The sequence below is a fragment of the Schistocerca gregaria genome, chromosome 8 (genome assembly GCF_023897955.1).
Source record: "Schistocerca gregaria isolate iqSchGreg1 chromosome 8, iqSchGreg1.2, whole genome shotgun sequence".
Taxonomy (NCBI): Eukaryota; Metazoa; Arthropoda; class Insecta; order Orthoptera; family Acrididae; genus Schistocerca; species Schistocerca gregaria.
The window spans coordinates 400,533,630-400,556,536 of NC_064927.1; the positions used below are offsets into that span (position 1 = coordinate 400,533,630).

Here is a 22,907-nt window from a genome sequence, read left to right on the forward strand (position 1 = left end):
GACAGGTGACAATAAGGATACCAGTAAAAGTTTCCTAATTGAGGCAAACACGAAGTTCACTTCTAATTTTCCACAAAGGTTCGTGGTAAAATACACATACTATTAAAAGTCCAATTCAGCGGTCGAAGTCCCCGAGGTCAGCATCAGAAGTGAACTGAACTTCGCAGTTGGTTCTAGCCCCTAAATAGCTGTCTCCAACCAGTCAGGTTTTGGCGTAGTGATACATCCTGCAGGCCTTGGCTTGAGTTCCCCCAGCAGGAAGTAGGACTCGGAATGCCTGTTTCCATTATTTTTTACGTAAATAGCCAGTGTTTACTATGGTGCTTTTGGTACGCCTTCGACATAGACAACTCTGTCCCTGTGGTGTAATATGGGTTGCTGGTCCTCAGGGGCTACCTTTGGCTCCAGCATAATACAAACCCATTTATTCCTAGACTTTTTCGTTATTTACTCATGGCTTTGTTCTGTTTCCGTTTAGTGTGCAGTACATCCACAACTATAATCTGAAAACCACCTTTCGATGTACGGCGGATATCACTTGGCCTACTATTGTCATTTCCCTCATGCCCTGTACCAACAGCAATTGTGCACTGGAGAAAAGGCTGCTGGAAGCTTCCATGTGAGCTCGAAACACTTATTTTACTTCCTCGTTATTTTCATGAGGTAATTGTAGGAGGATGCAATATGTCGATTGATTCGCGTTTAAACTCTGGTTAGTGCTACTTTGTAAAGTCCCAGTGAAAGTCACTGAAGTTCAGAAGAATCATCATATAGGAGAGTCACTGTTTATAGTTCATAATACAAATAACCCTACCACTTCAGCCACCTTGAACTCTAACGGTAATTCCTTAGTAACACCTTATTACCAGATTTTTTTACGTGTTACCAATTGTAAGGTGTCAGGCAAATCCAACACCTTCCATGAACACCCTGACATGATAAGCAAATCCAGTAGTATGTCACATAGCTCCGAATAAATCGTGACATTAAATTAACCAAAGTAATACGAGTCACGAGTGAGCAAATGGAATACCACAGACTAACACAAGAATGCCTAAATGCATGTCATACCATTCCACCGTGAGACAGACGCAGTTCCGAGGAGAGAAAGGAGAACAGAAGCCGAGAGCAGAACCTTGTTAAGCTGGAAGGCCCTACTATAAGGGATGTACTGACACCCACGACGCCAGCTAACCGCTAAGACCACACCACCCGCAATTTTTTGCGTGAGACTTTTTCGCGTCTCTGTTACATCAAGGACCACCCCCCAGCCCATCTTAAAAGCTAGAGCCCTCCAGAAAACCAGTATAGATCTTACGATAACACAAAAAGGGCCACTCCACCCGCAAGTTTTAGCGTGAGACTTTTTTGCGTCTCTGTTACTTTAGGACCACCTACCAGCCCATGTTAAAAGATAGAACCCTCCAGAAGAACGGTATAGATCTTATGTTAACGCTAAAATAACCACACCAGCTGCAAGTTTTAGCCTGAGACTTTTTCGCGTCTCTGTTACGTTGCAAACTTTAAAACATTGCCCCACCACGAAAAGTATAACGTTTCTCATTGGATAGACAGAATCTTTGTAGGTGGAGCTTGAGGTTAACATTGAGACCCTGATTGGTCAGATGAAAACACAGCCAGATAGGTTTTTTTAAACCAACTTCGGTAAATTGTAGTAAGGAGAAAGTAGGAGAGTTAGTTGCTTCCGAGAGGGCGAGATGATGGCTACTGCGCTGCCCGCGGCCCCTGACGAACACCGACAAGGTAATGAACGCACGCGATGCCGCATAACAGTGCATAAAGCTTTAGTCAGAACTGCAGAAGTCTCATCTGTTACACCCCCTTTTTGCGTAATACTAGTGTAGATCGTCAATTAAAGCTCATGGTGTTCACATTTGCCACTTGAAGTAAAAATTTGAAACGCAATGATTTTTCTGTTGTATAGGTATTGAAAAGCCACATCAGCCACTGTAATTTACGAAAAGTTAGACAAGTAATTAAAGATAATTGAGGGTCACTCTAGGCCATTTTGATAGTTTTCTCTTTTGCGAAACTTAATTTAAACCTAGATTACAGACGTGATATGGCATAGGTCATCCTTCGATCCATTGTAGAACTTGGAAACCCACTCAGGGAATATTCGTTCACATTTTTGTTGAACGCAGTTGGTTTTTAACATTCTGTATTAAAACACTTCCTTTTATCAATAGTGCAATTTATAAACAATGTTTTGTGAGTACAATAAAATTTCCAATGGTACGCTTAACTGCTTTTTCGACGTTATTTTACCAGCTAACTAAAAATAGGTAAGTCTTGAACCCCTTCCACTAAATTTAGTTAGTATTAAGATTCTTTTACAGGGAGTGCAGTGGATCTGACGCTGAAATCATTAAGCATTTGGTTATATCATCGCTAGTCTCACTGAATTCTTCTGAACTCTACATGTCATGTGTGGTCTGGCGTCTCCTTACCAGCAACAGGTCCCAGGTTCAAACTAGTCAATTCCCTAAAAACACACTCAGAGCGTCGTTGCGCTAAAGTGGTAGGGAGACACGATATAGAACAAACAGACACCACCATGAATGTTAGACAATCAAGATTCTTCGTCTCATCACCTTCCTACTACTTACTTGTCGTCTACATTAATTTCATACTTCATATTAACTAATATTTAGCGTAACTCTGGCGCCACTAGAGTCTTTAGTCCACTGACTACATGAAAACGCACTTCCTTTCGAATCAAAAATTTTGCAGTGCCAAGACAAATATACTCAACATATAGCCGTCTTACAGAGAACGTGCTGCCTGATGGATACGATGTGCTTAAAAGTGTAACATGAGGTTGCTGAGGATTACGTGGATAGACTATGTAACTAATAAAGTTACTGTAATGTGGCGAATCGTCGAAAAAAGGGAATTTATGGCTCAGTTAGATAAAAAAGAGAAGTTTGGGCTGTATATTGTCCAAGTAAAATCTCTATTTTATTTCATATGAAACATCTTTATATTTTCAGAAATTGTTAATTAAAAGATTTTCTGTAATGGAGTAGGTATTATTATATTTTTGTCAAAAAGTCTGCTTCATGACTAGAAGACTTAGAATATGAGCACTACTTAACGCCACTATCTGTGTCACTCCACTTAGACTACAAACTCTTATGTGTCATTGTGAACGCTACTTGCTTCTTTCATTTTACAGCTTCATGAAAAATTAAGTTACTTACTTTTCTAAATTCTAAAGTCGCAATAGTACTATAATATACTAATTAATTTCCAGGCGCGTTCTGTCTTTTTATAGCAAATACATATCCCCTGTTAATTTCTCTGAAATTATAGTTTTTTTTACATGTAATACCGATTCTAAACAGTTAACTCTATATTTTACGCGTAAGTATTACTTAATTACTTGTCTGTCCATCAAATTCAGTGTTTCAAATGATGTGGTCAGAATTCAATCCGCTCTTCACTTCATTTATGGGAGTTCAACACATAATCAAGTCAAAACTTTTAGCCTTCGTATTCTCACACTTTGTTTCTCTGTAACTAAATGTGAAAAATGTGACAGCTAATCTGGCAATAGCTTCTCTTCTTTAATCGCCAAAATTCTCGTACTATAAATCTTATATTGTTGCCAGATTAGGCAGCGATGTGTTTCACATTATTCTTTGGTTACTGGAAAACAAAACGTGCTAATATAAAATGAAGATTTCTGCTTGAATATATGCCAAATTACCGTAAATTAAATAAAAGTAAGACTCTCACCGTACAGACATAGGAGCGAAACACAGATTTTGGCGTAGTAGACTTGTTACTGGAATATTTATGTAAAAATTATATAATTCTAGAAAACTCCACTGCCTTCAGTATAAAAAGCTGAAAAATATTAAATGTTATACTGCAGTAAGATAAAGGCGTTTCAATATTTATTCTCTCACTGTGAAAAACAGCAACACCAGAAAAACTTGTTGACGTACCATTTACATCCACACATAGAATTAGAAATATACTGTGGTTTGCAGTTGGGTCTTAAAATCAAGTTTACACAATATTTTGACTGTCCATTTGGCCGTCATCTTCATGTGACACATCGCTATTCCTGAGTCACTTAGAACTGTTGATACTCTACTTCCAGCAACCTCCATTTAGGCCAGCAGACAGCTGTTGGTCTTTACCAGTGGTGCTACGCCAGTGCTCTTACCAATGGGGGCAGCTCTCCGCTGGCCTGTAGAGGGTGTTTGAGTATTATGAGTACAAACAAAAGGGATGAATAAACAAAAATAAAATCTGTTGTATATAAATAACAGAGGAATTATATGTGTGTATGTCTGGGATCTCCTCTCAAACCCCAGATCGACTTCAACGAAATTTGGCAGTCCTCATAAGCATCAGTAATGTGGGGTTTATAACCCCCTACCTCAAACAGGAGTGGATATAGGGCAAATAAATGATTTCCAGCCCCTGGCATACAGACAGCCCTGCACAGCAGGCATGTTGCGTTAAAACAGTATCAGCCTGCCAATCAATGTGCTCTGCAGGGCAGTCTACATGTCATGGATTTCCAGGTTTCGACATTTAGGCCTCCATGTGTTACACATATTGTATGTTGTGGTGTTATAGTAGAGCCAGCTTTACAGGCCTGATTTGCGTGGTAGTCTGTTTGTCAGGGAAAAATAAAAGATTTTTTTCAGCCCCTGATGTAGACTTCAATCCATGACAGATGTGTTGGAGTAGTATTGGCTTGCTTACTGAACTGTATTGCATAGAGGTTGCAAGTGCCGATGAGTGCAGCTGGAGACATGTTGAGATGATGGGGTGGATAGTGCAGAAGAGAGGGAGGATATGTGTGTGAAGCAGGTATAAGGTGTAGAGGGGTAGTGGACAGGTAGAGTAGGAACAGAGGGAGGTTGAGATGGTGAAAAGAGAGGTGGATATAGTCAAAGGAGGAGGGAGGATTACATGGTCAGAAAGAGGCAGAGAAAGAGAGAGAGAGAGAGAGAGAGAGAGAGAGAGAGAGAGAGAGAGAGAGAGATAGGAGGAGGCAGGCAGATGTAGGTGGTAAGATGAGGTGGCAGACAGAGGGAGGAAAGAGTCCTCATTTGATTTTCTCGTGCTGGATGCCTATGTGGTGGTAAATAGCGTTTCGATAAAATGAGTATCGTTTGTGGATCGTCAATATCATGGCCTTCCCAAGTTCCAATGGTTCAAATGGCTCTGAGCACTATGGGGCTCAACATCTTAGCTCATAAGTCCCCTAGAACTTAGAACTACTTAAGCCTAACTAACCTAAGGACATCACACACGCCCATGCCCGAGGCAGGATTCGAGCCTGCGACCGTAGCAGTCCCGCGGTTCCGGACTGCAACGCCAGAACCGCACGGCCACCGCGGCCGGCGCCTCCACAAGTCCTCCAACTCTTACACATTGGCTGTTTTTGTGTGGAGATATTAAAAAGCTTTGGAGTTTTGCAGCTCTTTCGAGAGCTTCGATTAACTCTTGGAATGCATTGTGGGAGGTTGTCAGTGCGTTTTAAAAGCTCCCGCGCTTTTTGAATATGTACGGAAGTCGATTAGGAGATGTCCTGACGCATGCCTCGACGTGATGGGTGGGCGTGAGGACAAACACATTACAAAAGTTGTTCCATAAGTGCGCGTAAGCAAACTGGATCGTTGGGGACTACGTTAGAAGATGTTCATGTACTTCAGTCACAGTATGTCACATCACAGAAACCATTGGTTTGTACACCTATGTTTATTAGGATTATTTACGTTGTTGCTGTCCTCTGCTTCCCCTTTCCGTTTGTACCTACAACACAAACATCCTCCCGAGAAGGAACAGTTCGTCGAGACTCGGCCACATTGTCGTTCCATCTGAAGATAACTGCCGAGTGGACGACAAATATATTGTCAACTTGAGGTTAAGATCATGCAGCCAACACGAGGAGTTTCTCTGCCAGGAAAGCTTACGAAATTATGTTTTTTTTTTAATTACAGAATTTAGCCAGTTCTAGACCAGTTAGAGCCTAAGACTACGATACAGCCTTCTTTTTCTTCTTACCTTCGCAAAACTTCTCCATGTATTGACTAGTGCTTAACTCTGTTCATTTGACATCACTACCCTAGGTTCCGGTTCTTTTTGTATAGGAAATTTTTCACTATTGATCAGTAGGCTAAAAGTTTCCCTGTTCTGTATGGTATGGTATGCTCTTCTCAAGTATCTTCTTGTCTCTTCCAGCTATCCTGTGTTTATAACTGAAAATTATCTTGGCTTGCCTACTGCCATTCATTCCATGAATATTGTGGTGTTAGCGCCCCTGGTACCGAAGTATGAGTATAGTAGAAGTTCAATATTCAGTTAATCAGTCTTGCACTCAAATATATATTTGATTTAATCGCCCTTGACCATGTTTGAATTTCTGTTACTATAGAATGTAAGCTACAACTAAATATTTGAAGTTTTCTGATAAGCGTTTAGCCTATTAGAACCTTGAAAGATCCCATCTTGATCAAGAGCAAATTGTCCTCATAACAATATTAACTTCACCGAAAATTGTAAATGATAAAACCTATCTCCGGAATGGGCAACGCTTAAATGTTCTATAACTGAACTGTCAAATTTCCGTAAATCTCACGTTTTTGCTTCTAGCGCCCGGGTTCGATTACCGGCGGGGTCAGGAATTTTCTGTGCCTCGTGATGACTGGGTGTTGTGTGATGTCCTTAGGTTAGTTAGGTTTAAGTAGTTCTAAGTTCTAGGGGACTGATGACCATAGATGTTTAGTCCCATAGTGCTCAGAGCCATTTTTATAACTGAACTGTCAAATTTCCGTAAATCTCAAATGTCGAAAATTTTCAGTTTCCACAGTAAGCGTCAGTCATAGCAGGAAAAAAAATCAGCAACCTCTCGCAATATAAATAATTACTGTATGCTTCTTGGATGAGAAATCAAACAAAATACACTCCTGGAAATTGAAATAAGAACACCGTGAATTCATTGTCTCAGGAAGGGGAAACTTTATTGACACATTTCTGGGGTCAGATACATCACATGATCACACTGACAGAACCACAGGCACATAGACACAGGCAACAGAGCATGCACAATGTCGGCACTAGTACAGTGTATATCCACCTTTCGCAGCAATGCAGGCTGCTATTCTCCCATGGAGACGATCGTAGAGATGCTGGATGTAGTCCTGTGGAACGGCTTGCCATGCCATTTCCACCTGGCGCCTCAGTTGGACCAGGGTTCGTGCTGGACGTGCAGACCGCGTGAGACGACGCTTCATCCAGTCCCAAACATGCTCAATGGGGGACAGATCCGGAGATCTTGCTGGCCAGGGTAGTTGACTTACACCTTCTAGAGCACGTTGGGTGGCAAGGGATACATGCGGACGTGCATTATCCTGTTGGAACAGCAAGTTCCCTTGCCGGTCTAGGAACGGTAGAACGATGGGTTCGATGACGGTTTGGATGTACCGTGCACTATTCAGTGTCCCCTCGACGATCACCAGAGGTGTATGGCCAGTGTAGGAGATCGCTCCCCATACCATGATGCCGGGTGTTGGCCCTGTGTGCCTCGGTCGTATGCAGTCCTGATTGTGGCGCTCACCTGCACGGCGCCAAACACGCATACGACCATCTTTGGCACCAAGGCAGAAGCGACTCTCATCGCTGAAGACAACACGTCTCCATTCGTCCCTACATTCACGCCTGTCGCGACACCACTGGAGGCGGGCTGCACGATGTTGGGGCGTGAGCGGAAGACGGCCTAACGGTGTGCGGGACCGTAGCCCAGCTTCATGGAGACGGTTGCGAATGGTCCTCGCCGATACCCCAGGAGCAACAGTGTCCCTAATTTGCTGGGAAGTGGCGGTGCGGTCCCCTACGGCACTGCGTAGGATCCTACGGTCTTGGCGTGCATCCGTGCGCGCTGCGGTCCGGTCCCAGGTCGACGGGCACGTGCACCTTCCGCCGACCACTGGCGACAACATCGATGTACTGTGGAGACCTCAGGCCCCACGTGTTGAGCAATTCGGCGGTACGTCCACCCGGCCTCCCGCATGCCCACTATACGCCCTCGCTCAAAGTCCGTCAACTGCACATACGGTTCACGTCCACGCTGTCGCGGCATGCTACCAGTGTTAAAGACTGCGATGGAGCTCCGTATGCCACGGCAAACTGGCTGACACTGCCGGCGGCGGTGCACAAATGCTGCGCAGCTAGCGCCATTGGACGGCCAACACCGTGGTTCCTGGTGTGTCCGCTGTGCCGTGCGTGTGATCATTTGCTTGTGCAGCCCTCTCGCAGTGTCCGGAGCAAGTATGGTGGGTCTGACACACCGGTGTCAATGTGTTCTTTTTTCCATTTCCAGGAGTGTAGTCTACGTTCCTTTCTGACTTTATTACATCGAAGCAAACACACAGACGTTCGTGACAGTTCTTGCTAGCGAGACATTAAAAAGCATACTGATACATAAGCTCCTTACATGAAACTCAATTAACATAACGATATTTCCTACTTTCGTTAGTAATTCAATTGAGGGCCCAGAGAGGCAGGAAGTAAGGAAGATTGGGCTTAACGTCCCGTCGACATCGAGGCCAGTAGAGATGGAGCGCAAACTTGGATTGTGTGAAGCATGGAGCAGGAAATCGACTGTGCACTTCCAAAGTTACAGTCCCGTCATTTGCCTGAAGGGATTTAGGGAAATCACGAAAAACGAAAATGTAGACCGCCGGACGTGCGTTTGAATCGTAGTCCTCCCAAATGCGAGTTCGGAGTGCTAACCACTCCGATACCTCGCTCGGTACAGCGGTAATACTCGTCGGCAGAATCTTCTTCTCCAAGCCGGCCGTCAGTTAGTTTGTGGCTATGGTTGATTTCTTATATACGCAGATGCTACCGTCAGCGCATTGTAGCACTCTTCCTCATGGCATGAAACAAACATTAATGTACAAAAATTATCAGAACGACATTTTTAAATAAGGAAAATAATTCAGAACCCAATAATTATACCTATCCTACCATTATCTTCTCTCCTGCACAAATGCCGCTAAATTCTGTTACACCACAATACGACCGTAAAACTTTAATGTCCTCTTCCTTATTTTGTCTGTGATTGTTTCTATGTTTCTGAATAAATATTCGATTCTTCTCTTCGATCAGTCGCTATCTTTCTTCTTTTGTCGTTATAATTTTTTTGTTTAGTATTTTCTATTATTTGCATTCCAGTTCTTCTTATTCACCTCTTTTATTCAGAGTAAGGCACTCAGATCCCTATAGTGATTCAGTTTTAATTACTCTTGCATAATGTTTAGTTTTTGCCTGGAACGATACTTAACATTTATTATTATATCGGTTTTGGGTGAGTTTGTATGCTGATTCCATTTTCTTTAATCTTTCTTTACTTAAAATGTTATCTGATCCGTTTGACTGCGTCAATTCTCCCAAATACTTAAACCTAGATTCCTAACCCTCGTAAAATTTAAGATTGCAGTTGGTAGCATTTCTTGGTTCCCACAAACCTGGTAGTGTCAGCATAGAGTATAAAACATGACAATTTGTAATTATTTTGTGTGTGACATGCCATTGAAGACCTTATCATAGTGATTATCTAGTGCATAAACTATAAATTTTGACTTCCTTTGGATAAAATATGGAATAGTAAAATTTACATTTTCCCTCTTTAGTGTTCTAGGGTCAAACTTGTCAACTCTTTTGAAGAATAAGATTTTCACTCTGCAGCGGAGTGTTCGCTGATATGAAACTCCCTGGCAGACCGAGACTCGAACTCGGAACCTTTGCCTTTCGCGGCCAAGTGCTGTACCATCTGAGATACCAAAGCACGACTCACGACCTTCCCTCAGAGCCTGAATTCTGCCAGTGCCCCGTCTCCTACCTTCCAAACTTCACAGAAGCCCTTCTGCGAACTGGCACTTGTCCGCGAAAGGCAAAGGTCCCGAGTTCGCTCTCGGCCCGGCACACAGTTTTAATCTGCCAGGAAGTTTCAACTCTTTTGAAGTTTATGTGTTTGTATATATTTTTCTCTGTTGTGCTTAGACTCGGTGTATTCTGTTTTCTCAATGTTATGAGATGTTTATAACATTATCTTTGCATCTCTTTTGTCCGTAGAAGTTATTGGAATGTAGTCAACAAAAGCGAGACATTTCACCTCGAATCTTTCTGTGCCTTATCTCAGGTTTGTTCCTTCGATTTTTTTTCTCTTGTAGTTCTTTATCTCACTCGCTTTCGATCTTGTTTAATACCGAATTGAAGAAAGGCTCTGAGAGCCTATCGCCTTGCCGAACTCCTGCGCTTTTTCTGTCTGCCTATCTGTCTACTGAATCGTAGGCTTTTTCCAATCAGTAAAGGTAACTACTGCGTGAAGTTTCCGTATTATCCTGATCCTGAGGATTGTTTTCAAGTTAAAAATATTATCTGAGCGCGATCTACTTTTTCTGAACCTTCTTTGGTACTTCCCAACTCTATCTGTTTGTTCTTCTATCTTATTCAGTAGAGCGCTGGATAGATAAGGAGTGTTTAAATGAGAAAGTATGAAACGTAACAACCAAGCCGGTTGAAATCTGCATATGCCCCTTTGGGATAACCCGTAGTGGAATATCTAGGAACGAGAGTGTAGTGTTGTCACCTCCCTTTGAAAAATTCAAAGTCGTTCTCAGCTGCTTTTTCGACGTCCGAGGTCGGATACTTGTCGAATGCCACGAGCATGGAAAAACCGTTAACAGAGACGTGCTTTTTGAGACACTCCGTAGCCTACGCAAGTCCATCAAGAGCAAACGGCCTGAATTGCTCACAAAGGGATGGTTCTGCTCCACTAGAAAGCGCGTCCACACGTGTCAAAGTTCAATGCGCGATAACAATACAGATATTACTGATAACAGTGACACTAAAACACAGTTACTAAATACGGTTTCCCGAAACTGCAGTTTAAATCAGTTAAGGCAAGGCCTCCGGTCCTGACTGTATATCAGTCATGTCCATACCTAAAAATTGGAAAATTGCGCAAGTCAAACCAATACCGAAGAAAGGAAAAACGAGTAATCCTCTAAATTACAGGCCCATCTCGCTAACGTCGAACCGCAGTAGGATTTTGGAACATATACTGTGTCCGAACATTGTGAGTTATCTCGAAGAAACCGATTTATTTACAAACAGCTGCACGGATTCAGAAAATATCGTTCTTGTGAAACAAACTACTTCTTTATCTTCTGATGTGATAAGTTCTATTGCCGGGGGTGTCAAATTGATTCCATATTTTTAGACCTCCAGAAAGGTTTTGACACCGTACCAATTAAGCGACTTCTAATCAAATTGCGTGCCGACAGACTATCGTCTCAGTTACATGATTGGATTCGTGATTTTCTGCCAGAAAGGTCACAGTTCGTAGTAACTGACGGAAAGTCATCGAGTAAAGCAGAAGATATATCTGGCGCTCCCCAAGGAAGTGTTATACGCCCTCCGCTTTTCCTTATCTACGTAAACGATTTAGGACACAATCTGAGTAACACCCGTAGATTGTTTGCAGATGATACTGTCATTTACATTCTTTTAAAATCATCCGATAATCAAAACAAACTGCAAAACGATTTAGAAAATATATCTGTATAGTAAGAAAAATGGCAACTGAGACTAAGCAATGAAAAGTGTGAAATCATCCAAATGAGTACTAAAAGGAATCCGCTAAATTTCTGATACACGATAAATCAGTCAAATCTAAAGGCTGTAAATTCAACGAAATACTATGGGATTACAGAATAATATAAATTGGAACGATGACATAGATAATGTTGTGGATAAAGAAAACCAAAGTCTAGATTTGTAGGCGGAACACAGAGAACATGCAACAGGGCTACTGAAGAGACTGCCTACACTACGCTTTTACCTCCTCTTCTGGAGTATTGCTGTGGAATGCGCATCACAGAAGGGACGGAGAACGTCGAAAATGTTCAAAAAACGACAGTTTGTTTTATACTGTCACGAAATAGGGTAGAGAGGGCAACGGAATGCGTGGATTGGCGCGGCAGTCATCACAACATAGGTGTTTCTCTTTTGCAGCAGGATATTCTCACGGAATTTCAATCACCAACTCTCTCCTCAGAGTGTAAAAATATTTTGTCGGCGCCCACCTATGTAGGAAGGAATGATCAGCGTAATAAAATACGAGAAATCAGAGCTCGCACAGAAAGGTTTAAGTGTTCGTTTTTCCCGCACGCTGTTCGAGAGTAGAACGGTAGAGAAATAGCTCGAAGATGGTTAGATGAACCCTCTGCCAGGTTCTTAAATGTGAACTACCGACTAATATATAGATGTAGATAAATGTAGAAGTGTGATGGCTAAGTCCAAGTGGAAGCAATTTGAGCACCCGCCCTATACCCCGGAAACGTCGACCTGACACTTCCACGTGTTTGGCCCGCTAAAAAGACGTCTCAAATGGAAGCGCCTCAGCTCTGACGACAAGTTGGACGTAGTTGTGGACTGGTTCCTGTCACAACCACAGGAATTCTGGAAGCAGGAAATTCTTCGCCTCGTGAAACAGTGGGATAGTTGTCCTCAGGCCTCTGGTAATTATTTTTGAATAAAGACTACATTCTTGTTCCGTACCGTTTCATTCGATAACCACTCACAATTCTGAAGGTGACTGAAATTAAAGATATACCTCGGTAATTGTTGATTTCTGTGCTATCTCCCTTCTTACTAGCGGATGGACTATGGCTTTTCTCCAGTCGTCCGTTTTCTTCATTTGTTCCAGCAGTCTTTAATAACATCATAAAGAGTTTCAGCTAAACGTAAATGTCGTGTGCCTAGGGCCTCCTGTCGGATAGACCGTTTGCCGGATGCAAGTCTTTCGATTTGACGCCACTTCAGCGACTTGTGCATCGATGGGGGATGAAATGGTGATGATGACAACACAACACTCAGTCCTTGAGCGGAGAAAATCTCCGAGCCAGCTGGGAATCGAACTCGGGCCCTTAGGATTTACTTCCTGTCGCGCTGACCACTCTGCTACTGGGGGCTGCTCGCTGCCCTCCATGTCTCTACATCTCAGCTAATATCATGTCTTCACCTGTCGATATGTCTTTTTTTGCAGCTGGCCAAATCAAAATATTGTATACGTTTTCCTCCAATTTCTGTTTTTGTTCGATGGCGAACGGTGTAGGCTGGTACCAGTTAACATTGTGAAGTGTTCCTTGATTGAAAATTTGTTAACACTATTTCCTTTTAACACAATCACATTCTCAATCCACAAAATGTACCATTCACTGGAAGTATTTGGCCCACAGCTACCGGATGAAGGCGCAGGAGCTGTCGCGTCTGTTCCACGACAGACCCCGCACGCCGCTGCAGGAGGTGGTGTACTGGACGGAGTATGTGGTGCGCCACAAGGGAGCGCCACACATGAGGTCGGCCGCGCTGGAGCTGTGCTGGTACCAGAGGATGCTACTGGACGTGCTGGCGGCGGTGCTGGTCGCTGCCGCTGCGGTCCTCTGGGTCCTCAAGGTCGCCCTGGGGACTCTCCACAGGCTGATTATCGGCCGGGGGCCAGACAGCCCCAAGAAGAAACTCAAAAAGAAATAGCAACACTTATACCAAATAAGAACAAAATTCCTGAGATTATTTTTAAATATATCTTTATATATACAATATGCGACTACTCCTGTTCTTCCACCAATGACTTCATCCAAGCTCCTAAAGCAGGGATGGCCAAAAATTTGGCACACAAGCAGTGGCCTGGAAAACATGCCGCAGCTGTCTCGCCTGACTTCACGCTCCACCCACCGGCACGCCATGTTGTCTGAGCACAAGGCAGTGGAAGATGGATAAACTTTGTTTTTTTTTCCTTTATTGCATTTCAATTCCCCATCGGGGCGGACTGGCAGCAGCATATATGCTGCTCTTCAGCTGAAAGACATAGAACAAACAGTAGAAGACATTTAAAAATAACAAAGGAGAAAACATGGTGAACATAGATATAAAAAAGGGGGAACATCATGGAAGACAATAGATAAAAAAGGGGTGACTGGGGAATGGAGACAAAAAACGTATAAAAGTAGTGTACACAAAAAACCACACACTGGGATAATTAAAAGAACACAAGGCGCAGTATGACCAGAGCATAAAAGTCTCAACGGATGGCGTAGTGCATAACACTAAGTACAAGACCAACACACAATTAGTCGCACCCCTCGACGCACAGCAGAAACAGCACTAAACACAACACCGATGTGGCACAATGACGATGATCACAGGATCTGCCAGGCGCAAGGAGATGAGGGAGCAGGGAAGAAGGGAGGGAGGGGAAGAGAGGAGGGGGAGATGGGCAGGGGGCGCTCCGAAGAAGGCTAGGTAGGGAGGGATGTGGGAGGGAAAGAGGCAAGGATGGGGTGCAAGGTCTGAGGGGGGAGGCAAGGAGGAAAATACGCTCTAGGGAGAAGGAAGGGAGAGAAAAAAGGGGGCCTGTGGAGTGGGGGAACAAGGCCAGGTTATAGTTGGAAGGAAGGGTATATGTCACGGCGAAGTTCATCATCGGGTAGGGGGAGGCTCTGGAAATTGTCCCGATGAAGGAGATGGAGAGTGTGGAGGTGGAGAGAGGGAGGGATGCAGCGATAGAGGCGCGGCAATGGTCGGGGATGAAAGGGATAAACTGTGTAAGCGTCGCATTTGAATGGTAATTCAGTCGCAGTGCATACGAATCCATATCATATTTCACTTTTCTCAACAACACAGATAACAAAGAAAACGAATTTTCAGTATTTTTTAATTATTTGTGGTGCTCTGAAGACGTAATATAATTTTGATCGGCTGTAGACTGCCGGCTTATGTGTCAACGCAGAGAATTTCACAGATTTTCGCCATCAGGTTGCAACTTACTTATTTAGCTTCATAATCCAAGAAACCCTTTCACATGTCGATCGCATTTGCAACCTCATTGTGGAGACGTGGAAATTCCCTTTGAGAAAAACAACGTGGAACACTTGGACAGTTTTAACACTTTGCCGTCCGTACGTCTCGTACAAATTTATTCGCTTGTCACCCGCAGCGTTAATTTGGATTACTTGGCTTGTCGCCAGCCGCTTGTCACCTTTCTGTTGATGACAAGCTTCAAACACATTGACTTTTGCGCGCTTTCTTTTTGCCGGAAATCCTCTATTTTGCCGTATCGTTCTATAAACTCGGATTTTCTTTTCAAGTAAGTTCTCTGCAAGTTTTACACTGTTATATAATTATCCATGTCGATGTGATGCCACTTTCCATAAGGTGTCAATAGTTCCATCACCGTTTTTGCTAAAGGTTGTCCAGTGACGGAATATATCTTGAATGAGGAAATGCATCCCGTACTCGGATCACATATCATCCGAATGAGTATGCCATATTTCGTAATTTATAAACTTTGCCGGCCGAGGTGGCCGACGGTTCTAGAAGCTACAGTCTGGAACCGCGCGACCGCTGCGGTCGGAGGTTCAAATCCTGCCTTGGGCATGGATATGTTTGATGTTCTTAGGTTAGTTAGGTTTACGTAGTTCTAAGTTCTAGGGGACTGATGACCTCAGATGTTATGTCCCATAGTGCTCAGAGCCATTTGAACAATTTTTTGTAAACTTTAAAATTTAATTGTCTACGCCACGGTATCATTCCTTCATCGGATGAGATGTTTGACTTGGATTAAACGTTTCCTTAAACCTTTTGGAAAATAATCAATTACGAATTGCACTTTGAAAAGCCGGTCGTCATTTTCCGGTTTATTGTTGTTGTCGGAAAAACGTAAAAATGATACTATTTGTCTGAATCAGTTGCTGGACATCGTTTTGCGAAATATCGGTGTGTCTGTCAACTGATGCGTTGACCAATAATCATCGATCCTTGCTTTTTATAGATAGCAATCCCAAACCATTTTCTAATTTCGGGGCGCGTATCGCCGACAAATTTGTCATTTCTTTTTCATCCAGTTTCCTTCAATTGGAATTTTGACTGTAATACTTGTTGGTTTCGTTCATAATATAATCAAATAGATCGTTCCCAATATATACTTCTACGATATCCACGACGCTCTGCATATCTTTGGGAAATACGTGTGGACACTGAGATCTTTCGAATTTGTTATTGGTCTTCAGTAAATCGCCTCAATCATCCGAATCAGTTGGCAAACGTAGATTTCGCCGAATTCTTCTTGGACGTATTTCATTATCTTGTGACAATTCTGCTTCACTTTCATTTTTTTGATATCCCATGACTTCATTCCAATCGGCCAAGTCTTCCGGGACGTCAGACAAGACGTCCGCGAATTCATCGTAAATAATGGTATCGTCTCCTTCGCCTGCCATGACGAAAGTGCACAAGTACTTACAAAAACAAAAAACTTGTTGACGTGTGTAACTCATTGTTATCTAAACAAAACACCAACAGAATGAAAAAGATACTGAAGTGCTGTCACGTGCTGTCAGCGGCCACTGCGCGATACTATGTACACGACACCACTGTGGTGTCGTCGGTCGGCAAAGTGTTAACATAAAAGTACTTCTATGTTAAGCGAGGATTACACTGCAGATCAGTCACGTCCATCTGCGCTTTCAATTGAAACGGAAAATGGGATCGAAAACAACTAAGAACGTATGTAAGATTGGCAGTGTCCTCAAGACGTTTAGAAAACTATTCCTGTAATTCTTTAAAGGCCACAATCAGTTTTTCAAACTCTGCGTTTTCTTTAACGCCGATGGACATGCGGACATAGACAGTGTTGGCGTCAAAAGTTGTCCCTTCCACAATAAGATTTTCTTTTTAATGCATGCCGCAGTGGCTTCACCAGTTCCCGTGAGATCACTGAAGTTAAGCGCTGTCGGGCGTGGCCGACACTTGGATGGGTGACCATCCAGGCCGCCATGCGCTCTTGCCACTTTTCGGGGTGCACTCAGCTTCGTGATGCCAACTGAGGAGCTACTCGACCGAATAGTAGTGACTTCGGTCAAGAATACCATCATAACGACCGGGAGAGATGTGTGCTGACCCCACGCCCCACCTATCCGCATCCTCCTCTGAGGATGACACGGCGGTCGGATGGTCCCGATGGGCCATTTTTGGCCTGTAGACGGAGTGGTGTTCTTTTAATGAATTTAGCAATGGCAGGTTTTAAACCGCAAATCAGTTCCAACAAAACATCCCGCTTACCTTAACCACCATACTTTGAAGTAATATATAAAATATCCACGCTCTTCGTTCAGTTCCATTGAAAACTGTAGCAACTGACAATGGAATAAATCGTGCGACTTCAGAAAACTTACTTCTCGTATCACCAATTCCTTAACAAGCTCTATGCCTGCAAAGTTAGCACAAAGTGCTTCTCATGTACAAAAGAATGAATCCCGTCAATTGATCTTTGTAAATTTTTAGTCTTTCATCATTAAATCTTTAAATCCTTCCTGTATTACTATTATAACGTCATTTCATTGCAAATTTATGAGACCGTACATCACTTAATAGATAATGAGAATTCTTATCCTTCTCTTCTATCATTCTCACTCACTTTTAAAGCTTTTGACGATAAGTCACTAGACTGCCTCTTTTTGTGCAAACGGGCCTCATACCTGTGAACTTTTTATGTCATGAACAAATAGCAATGTGTAAACTGCACTGACACCACGATTCTGCCAAAATGAAGAATTTCGCGGCGATCGAAAAACGCAGCGTGGCAAGCCAAATGAAATCTCCGGCAGTACAATTGAATTGTCTTGAATTCATTTTAGTTTTTATTCAGTCACCCAAATTGCTAAGTGTCTTATTTTTTTTTAGGTCTGTTACCTATGATAAATATTTCAGATGCTTGAAAATGACTAGACAGCCGAAACTGTCCAGTAGTGTAAAAGACAAAACACAGGAGGATCTTCTAATCAAAGTAACGACAGAAAATATTATAGATTACACTTCATAAAAGATGTTTTCGGTGTGGATCGCGTTGCAACTAAAATATTTGGACGGCAAAGTTCGCTAACACGTAGGACATTTAAATCGCGGCTCTACAAACCGCCATGCACTAGTTGTCACAAAAACTGCCTTTTCCTTCAGGTCACAACAATTTTTCGGCTATTGCATTTTGTTCTAGTTACGTATTGAGTCTTTTAATATTACAACGTCTGTATAGTCAAGGCAAAATTTATCGACGATGAAAATGTGCATTCTGTGTACACATCTGGCACTCTGCCAATACAACGTTGCGATCGTGAATGCAGCTCCTAAAAACTCTCTGCAACAAACAGGGCCGCAACCACCATCACTGCTTTCTCTCTCACCAAGCGAGATGGCGCAGTAGTTAGCACAGTGGACGCCCATTCAGGAGGAGGGCGATTTAAACCCGCGTCCAACCACCCTGATTTAAGTTTTCCCCGATTACCATAAATCGCTTCAGGCAAATACCCGGATGGTTTCTTTGAAAGGGCACTGTCGACTTCCTTCCCTATCCATCCCTAATCCGATGGAACCGATGACCTCGCTGTTTGGTCCCTCCCCCCCCCCCTCCCCCCTCCAACTTTCACTCTCTTTGGCCTCCCTGACCTACCCTCCTCACATTGGGTCTTTGTAGACGGAACCGACTATTCACAAAGTAGAACTTCCTATAGCCATACGATTACTCTGTATTCACCTCAGCTCTGAACACTTTCCTTTGACAAACAAGGCTGAAAGGTGACTCTCAACGTCATGGAAGAAGCTGACCTACAATTACACATGAATAAGATGAAAAGAGTTTTTGATTAATTTTGCAAGTGATAAAGAAAAGGCATGCATTCCAGCAACAAGACAACAGTGACAGAGTTAATCAAGCAAAAAGTGACAGAGTTAATGAAGCAAAAAGTAATCCAGGCAGTTAAATCTATGGTTTGAAATTATACTAGTCACAGTTCTATGTGGCCGAAAAATCCACGTACTAGCGATGTCTTTAAAGCAATCAGTTCTGCGAGGTGATACCAGGCAGCTCCTTACTCTTGTATCCCCGTCCGCCCCAGTAGCTGAGTGGTCAGTGTGACAGATTGCCGACCAACGGGCCCAGGTTCGATTCCCAGCTGGATCGGGGATTTTCTCCGCTCAGGGACTGGGTGTTGTGTTGTCTTCATCATCATTTCATCCCCATCCGGCGGGCAGGTCTCCCAATGTGGCGTCGATGTAATAAGAGCTGCACCAAGGTGGCCGGACCTGCCCTGCAAGAGGCCTCCCGGCCAATGACGCCAAACACTCATTTCCATTTCCATATCTCTCCCTACAAATCTTTTCGGGAAAAAGTTTGCAGTGGCGACAGAACAAGTAAAAAAAGTGAAATGATCGTGTGGCATTGTTGGGCGGGAGTCCCCAAACGGGGAAGTTCCGCCGCCTGGTTGCAAGTCTTATTTCAGGTGACGGCACATTGGGCGACTTGGGCATCGTTGATCATGATGAGGAAAACACAACGTCCAGTCCAAGAGCGGAGAAAGTCTCCAACCCGGCCGGGAATCGAATCCGGGCCTACTACATAGCAGGCGAACACGTTACCACTCAGCTAATAGGCACACAGCACAAGTAATTAACAATGAGTTGGTCCGATAACTCAGAGACTCATATACCTTCTATGCATGAGGTCTCCTTAAAATAGCAATTAATGTACTGGGTGATCAAAAAGTCAGTATAAATATGAAAACTGGTTAAACCACGGAATAATGTAGATAGAGAGGTACAAATTGACACACATGCTTGGAATGACATGGGGTTTTATTAGAACCAAAAAAATACAAACGTTCAAAAAATGTCCGACAGATGGCGCTTCATCTGATTAGAATAGCAATAATTAGCATAACAAAGTAAGACAAAGCAAAGATAATGTTCTTTACAGGAAATGCTCAATATGTCCACCATCATTCCTCAACAATAGCTGTAGTCGAGGAATAACGTTGTGAACACAACTGTAAAGCATGTCCGGAGTTACGGTGAGGCATTGGCGTCGGATGTTGTCTTTCAGCATCCCTAGAGATGTCGGTCGATCACGATACACTTGCGACTTCAGGTAACCCCAAAGCCAATAATCACACGGACTGAGGTCTGGGGACCTGGGAGGCCAAGCATGACGAAAGTGGTGGCTGATCGCACGATCATCACCAAACGAAGCGGGCCAGAGATCTTTCACGCATCTAGCAATATGGGGTGTTTTTTTTTTTTTTTTGTTCTAATAAAACCCCATGTCATTCCAAGCTTGTGTGTCAATTTTTACCTCTCTATCTACATTATTCCGTGGTTTACTAAGTTTTCAAATTTATACTGACTTTTTCATCACCCGGTAAATGAAATTCTGAAACATCAATACATCATTCTAATAAAACGTCCCTCCAGCAAGACTGAAGAGACATGGTCGTTTTACAAGATGGCAGCTATCGCTTCCTACATGTGACGCAGCGAATGGCGGTCAGCTTTACTTCCGAGACTGATACCTTTCTAATCCTTGCTGCCTGAGAGTTACGTGCTGAATTAGCCGCTAATTCTGTATGGCGTCTCCAAAACGGCAGCGGATGTCTCGCTTATGACGTCAGCGTTGAGTGGACCAGGTGTTATGTCCTCCGTCGGCAGCGATCCCATGCTGGCAACTAGTGACAACCCGTAACTCACTCACACACAGTGGCGAGCTTCCGCCCCTGGTAACGTTCTCCCTGCTTCTGTCACCAAGCACACAGTCTTCTGCTCGCACCAAGAAACGATCTTGCTGGTCGTCCTTCACCGTAATTTCTTACGTCAATAATTTAGATGCTTGCGTGGTTCAAAAAGTTTCGATAAATTTAGTACTTCTTTTTGTCTAAAATAATATTTACGCCGGTATTTAGTAATAAATATGCGAGTTTACGCGATATAAGAAAACATCTCTGAATTTGCGTCTCAGGTTTTCCGCCAAAGAGAAGCCACCTGTCTGACGTTGGTGACATTCGCTCCACTATTTCTTTGTCTGCTGTGTGAAAGACTCGAGGGCATCCATTTTTGTTCCTTATAAAATAACAGCGCCAAATTTCTTAATTTTTGAGGAGAAAGTCAAAAAAGTCAAAATATAGTAGAACAGTTACAGGGTGAACGTTAACTTACACTCAGGACTAACAGGACTAAAAAGTGTTTATCTTCAAAAGGACCATCCGATTTTATATATATATATATCCCCATCCCGGATATACTGGGGAAATTAGATTATGATTGTGGTATAGCAGTTTTGTTGAGATGGAATTAATTTTATATTGCGGGTTTTCAGAACTTATTTACGTTACTTTACTGTTCTGATTCAGTGACGAATTTTGATTAGTGGTCCACTAATCGTGACCGGGCCAAATACCTCACGAAATAAGCGTCAAACGAAAAAACTACAACGAACGCAACTTCTCTAGCTTGAAGGAACCAGATGACGCTATGGTTGGCCCACTAGATGGCGCTCCCATAGGTCAAACGGATATCAACTGCGTTTTTTAAAAATAGGAACCCTCATTTTTATTACATATTCTTGTAGTACGTAAAGAAATATGAATGTTTTAGTTGGATCACTTTTTTAGCTTTGTGATAGATGGCGCTGTAATAGTCACAAACATATGGCTCACAATTTTAGACGAACAGTTGGTAACAGGTAGGTACGTATGAACATTTTATTTCAGTTGTTCCAATGTGATACATGTACCTTTGTGAACTTATCATTTCTGATAACGCATGCTGCTAGAGCGCGATTACCTGTAAATACCACATTAATGCAACAAAATCTCAAAATGATGTCCGTTAACCTCAACGCATTTGGCAAGACGTGCAAGGACACTCCTCTCAACAGCGAGTAGTTCGCTTCCGTAATGTTCGCACAAGCATTGATAATGCGCTGACGCACGCTGTCAGGCGTTGTCAGTGGATAACGATAGCAAATCTCCTTCAACTTTCCCTACAGAAAGAAATACGGGGACGTCAAATCGGGTGAACGTGCGGGCCATGGTATGGCGCTTCGACGACCAATCCACCTGTCATGAGATAAGCTATTCAGTACCGCTTCAACAGCACTAGAGCCATTTCCCGGACATCCATCATGTTGGAAGTACATTACCATTCAGTCATGCATTGAAACATCTTGTAGTAACATCGGAAGAACATTACTTCTACCGCACGCGAGCCATTTCCCGGACATCCATCATGTTGGAAGTACATTACCATTCAGTCATGCATTGAAACATCTTGTAGTAACATCGGAAGAACATTACTTCTACCGCACACGAGCCATTTCCCGGACATCCATCATGTTGGAAGTACATTACCATTCAGTCATGCATTGAAACATCTTGTAGTAACATCGGTAGAACATTACGTAGGAAATCAGCATACATTGCACCATTTAGATTGCCATCGATAAAACGGAGGCCAATTATCCTTCCTCCCACAATGCCGCACCATACATTAACTGTCCAAGGTCGCTGATGTTCCACTTGTCGCCATCGTGGATTTTCCGTTGCCCAATAGTACATATTATGCCGGTTTACGTTACCGCTGTTGGTGAATGACGCTTCGTCGCTAAATAGAACGCGTGCAAAAAAATCTGTCATCGTCACGTAATTTCTCTTGTTCGCAGTGGTAGAACTGTATACGACTTTCAAAGTCGTTTCCATGCAATTCCTGGTGCATAGGAATATGGTACGGGTGCAATCGATGTTGATGAGGCATTCTCAACACCAACGTTTTTGAGATTCCCGATTCTCGCGCATTTTGTCTGCTACTGATGTGCGGATTAACCGCGACAGCAGCTAAAACACCTACTTGGGCATCATCATTTGTTGCAGGTCGTGGTTGAAGTTTCACATGTGGTTGAACACTTCCTGTTTCCTTAAATAACGTAACTATCCGGTGAACGGTCCGGACACTTGCATGATGTCGTCCAGGAA

At 43.1% G+C, this 22,907-nt stretch overlaps 1 protein-coding gene across 1 annotated transcript in view; it reads left to right on the top strand.

The window, feature by feature from the left end:
- Positions 1-13,656, top strand: part of LOC126284295 (UDP-glycosyltransferase UGT5-like) — a 207,642-nt gene extending 193,986 nt beyond the window's left edge. The window contains exon 6 of the mRNA XM_049983125.1: positions 13,296-13,656. Coding sequence (XP_049839082.1) covers positions 13,296-13,590 — 295 coding nt within the window. The 3' untranslated portion in view covers positions 13,591-13,656. The remainder of the gene's footprint in view (positions 1-13,295) is intronic.
- The last annotated feature ends 9,251 nt before the right edge of the window (positions 13,657-22,907 follow it).